The following is a 3,852-nucleotide window of genomic DNA, read 5'->3' as shown; positions in this document are numbered from 1 at the left end:
TGTTGGTTGTCTGAAAGGTTCGGGTCTCCGCTTGGGACGTGCGAGTTTGAGCTTCCTTGCACTCGGCCGCCTTTGATCACGTCGACTCCGTCCCAAGCATCGGCCAGGATGTCGGCTCCAAAAAAATCTGCCACCAAAGGCAGTCTGCGCCGTGGCCGACTCATGCACACCGCTTTCGGCTTTGCCAGCGCCAGCACGCCTCGGCTCGCCGACCGACCCGTCCCCCGTCCGTCAAACTCCAGCGCGATGGTCTTTGCGCTCCTCTCTCTGCTTGAGCAGCACTTGAGCACTGGATAGGGTCGATTCCGCATGGTACGGGGCCCCTCGATCGTCTCGCCCTCCCTCACTGGTGCGTTCATTGGGGGGGGGGTCATAACAAACACGGTACAGGATCGAGGTGCACGCTGCCAAAGCAGTGTCGTCCCCCCTCTCCAGGGTTAGTGCTCACTAAACCTGGCACGGGTCAGCTCGGGTCAAGTGAAGACGGGTCACCCTAACCCACGGCTAACCCAGCGCTAACCCGCGCGACTGGGGGGCATACGTAACGTCAGCATGGGTTTGCGCCGGGTTAGGGGTGGGTTAAGGCCGGGTTAGTGCCAGTGATGGCCCAACCAAGGCGCAAGGGAAGAGGAGTGCGCTGAGGGCTAGGCTGAGGGCGCCGTAAGTTGTAGATCCTGTGGCATGAGACGCTGTCCCGCTCGCCATGCGCCCGCGGCTGTGATGTGGGTGCGCGTGGTCTGCGTGAGCGTGAGAGGGGCGGAACGAACGAGCCGCCGTACCCCAAGAAAGACGAACCCGAGACTAACCCGACCGAGCGAGACTAACCCACGGCTAACCAGCGCTGCTCTTTCTTTTGCATACGTAAGGCCGGGAAAGTGGCGGGTTAGCGCTGATGTTTCTAAAATTCTTTCGGACTGGCGCGCGCTGGCACTAACAAGTCGCGCGCTGGCACTAACGAGTCTGCGCCTTGTTAGTGCCAGCGCGCGCCTGTCCCGTGCCCAGTAAGAAAGAAAGAAAACGGACAACCCAAGGCGCAAGGGAGGGCCCAGAAAGAAAGAAAGAAAACAGACAACCCAAGGGAGGGATGGGAGGACGGCACGCCGCCACCACACAGGGATGTTAAGGAGAGGTGTGTGGTGCGCTAGCCGTCGCCCACCCTAGGGAGTCTGCCTCTTCCTATCTCTCTTCGCAGTCTCTCGAGAGAGAGATTTTTAGCAATACCAAACAACTTTAACACTCACACGTAATTTTGGGGCTCCTTTGTTTGTCTCTCGCCGCTTCTCGCTGCAACCTTCATGCCACCTCGCGGCCGTCCCACTCTCGTCGTTCTCTCCCTTGTCATTTCCTCCTCTGTCGCGTCGTTCTCTTCTGCCTCGTCCTGCGACGCCGCCGCCTGCCGGTCCCTTGTTCTCGCGGCTTCTTTCGCCTTTCGGCGCGGGGGGGAATTCTTTCGTGCCGCAAGTGGTGGGTGGGTCGCGGGCAGCCGCAACTCATCATGACGGAGGCTGCACCGCTCGCGGAGGCCTCCGTGGCGCTCGAGGCCGGTAAGGCCGGCGAGGAGAAGCGCCGCCCGCAGACGCGCAGTGCGAGGCCGCCGGCGGAAAGCGGAAACAAGAAGGCGTGCGAGCAGACGGCCGCCTCGGCGTCGGCCGACGCGCCCAGCAATCATGTTCGCATCGCAAGCGGGCCGCACAAGGACCGCAGCGGCTTCGTCGCCTCCCAGAAGAAGGGGTGGACCACGGTGCTGCTGGGCGGCAAGGGAGGATTTATGGAGGAGGTGAGGGTGCCCACGAAGGACGTGGTGTGGCCCAGCGCAGCGAGAGAGCCGCCGAACCAGGCTGGCAAAGCCACCGTGCCGCCGCGGCGGTCGCAGAGAGGGCGGGGCGAGGCGTCCGGCGAGGAGGGCCGCGGTCCCTTAATCGTCCCGGTTGGCTCGGTCGGCTCGGCGGGCTCGAGTGACAGAGGGTCGCCCGGCGCGCCGAGCGCCGTGCCAGGCGGACAGGGCGTGGGCGTGCGGTGCCAGTCCTTGCCTCCGGGGTGGGTGGCGCAGGAGCGGCAGGGGTCGGCGAGGACTTACCGCGTCTTCTACGGCCCCAACGGCGAATACGCCGAGTCCGTGCCGCAGGCCTGGCGGGGCGGCCGCGAGAACCGGCACGGCCTGGCCGGGCGAGAGCTGGCCGAAGTCGCAAGCTTGTCTCAGGCAGGCAGCGGCCTGGCTTCAGCAGAGGGCGCACAAGAGGCGGCGGAGGCGGAGGTGCCGGCGGCAGCAGCGGAGGCGCCGGCGGCAGCAGAAGAGGCGCCGGCGGCAGCAGAGGAGGCGGCGCCAGAGGCGGCATCAGAGGTCCGCCGCATCGTCAGCAGCGAGTACGACAGCGACGGCGAGAGCGACGCCACCGGGCTCCAAGACGAGGGCGAGGCCGCAGATGCGGGGAGCGACGCCTCGCAGCGGACCGAGGCGGTGGCCGGCGAGGGCACGGGCTCGGAGGTGGCGGTGGAGGTGACGGCTTGGGCGAAGGAATCGCTCGCGCTGCGCGGGGCCAAGCAGGGGCCTGAGGCGGCGGACGCCGCGGGGGGCGCCGCCGAGGAGGCCCGCGCTCCGGAGGCGGCCGAGGGCAGCGCACCGCCGGCGCGCATCGCGACGGAGCCCGCGGTGGCCGAGGCGGAGGGCGGAGGGCCGAGCCAGTCGGCAGGCATCACGGCCGAGGCACAGCAGCAGGCGCAGGCGCAGCAGCAGGCGCAGGCGCAGCAGCAGGCGCAGGCGCCGGCACAGTCGTCGCAGGAGAGCACGATCCAGGGCGGGGAGGCGCTGGCGACGGAGAGCGACGCTGCGTCAGAAGGGGGCGAGGGGGGCAGCGGCTTGGCGGCAGAGGGTGCGCTTGCCGTCGCCACGGCGGCGGAGGCGGAGGTTGCAACGGGGGCGGAGACGGCGGCGGAGCCGGCGGCTGGTGAGCTTGAGATCGACACGCTGAAGGCGATGACGAGCGAGGAGGCGGTGGCGCTGGCGAGGCGGGAAGGGATAGAGCTGGTCGAAGATGAGAGCTTTGCGAGCGGGTATAAGGGCATCAGGCGCGAGACGCGCGGCGGAGCAAGAGGCAAGTTCGACGTGCGCGATCCCGCAGGCGGCGGGCAATATCACTACATCGGCCTGTTCCGGAGCAAAGAGGCGGGCGCTTTGGCGGTGGCCCTCCGGCGCAGGAGGCTCGGACCGGACGCGGCGGCGGGGAGCGGCCAGGGCGGCGGCGGCGGCGGCGGCGGCAAGAGGAAGAGCCGCTTGTCCGAGCCGCGCCTACCCCGCGCTCTGCTGGGGCTACTTCCCCAAGGCACGGGTGGGGTCGAGTTCGCGAGCATGGCGCCGTTTGAGGGCGGGCGGCAGCGGCGGAGCTCAACCGCCGCCAGCGGGACGCAGCTCAGCGCCGCCGAGCAGCGGGGGAGCGCGGCGCCGGCGGCGGCGCCCGCCGCAGAGGGGCGCGCGCTGCGGCAGCGGTCGAGCGGGAGCAGCTCTGAGGGCCCAACGCGGCCCAAGCGGCAAGGCGCGAGCCGCAGCTACGTGGAGGCGCCGGACGACGAGCCTGTCGACTCGGCGGAGGAGATGGAGGAGGAGGAGGCCGCGGAGGAGGACGCGCTGCAGGCGGAGGTGCCGGACGTCAAAGAGATGACGAGCAAGCAGGCGCTGGCGGCTGCGAAGCGTGACGGGATCGTGCTGGACAAGTCGGGCAAGACTTCCAGCGGGTACCAGGGCGTCGCCTTCCGTCAAGAGTGCGCGGCGAGGCCCTACGCGGTGACGGACAGGGGGACTTACCTCGGGGCGTGCAGGAGCGCAGAGGCGGCGCTCTGCTGCGGGTGCTCTCGCGG

The 3,852-nt window shown here is 68.7% G+C and overlaps 1 protein-coding gene across 1 annotated transcript; it reads left to right on the top strand.

The window, feature by feature from the left end:
• Positions 1-1,495: 1,495 nt before the first annotated feature.
• Positions 1,496-3,852, top strand: EMIHUDRAFT_471492 (hypothetical protein; the record flags this gene model as incomplete). Its single annotated transcript, XM_005790092.1, has 1 exon — positions 1,496-3,852. A coding segment is annotated over one exon (2,355 nt), but the record flags the coding sequence as incomplete, so codon positions are not given.

Source organism: Emiliania huxleyi (genome assembly GCF_000372725.1).
Source record: "Emiliania huxleyi CCMP1516 chromosome Unknown EMIHUscaffold_1226, whole genome shotgun sequence".
NCBI lineage: Eukaryota > Haptophyta > Isochrysidales > Noelaerhabdaceae > Emiliania > Emiliania huxleyi.
This window is presented reverse-complemented; position numbering and strand designations above follow the sequence as displayed.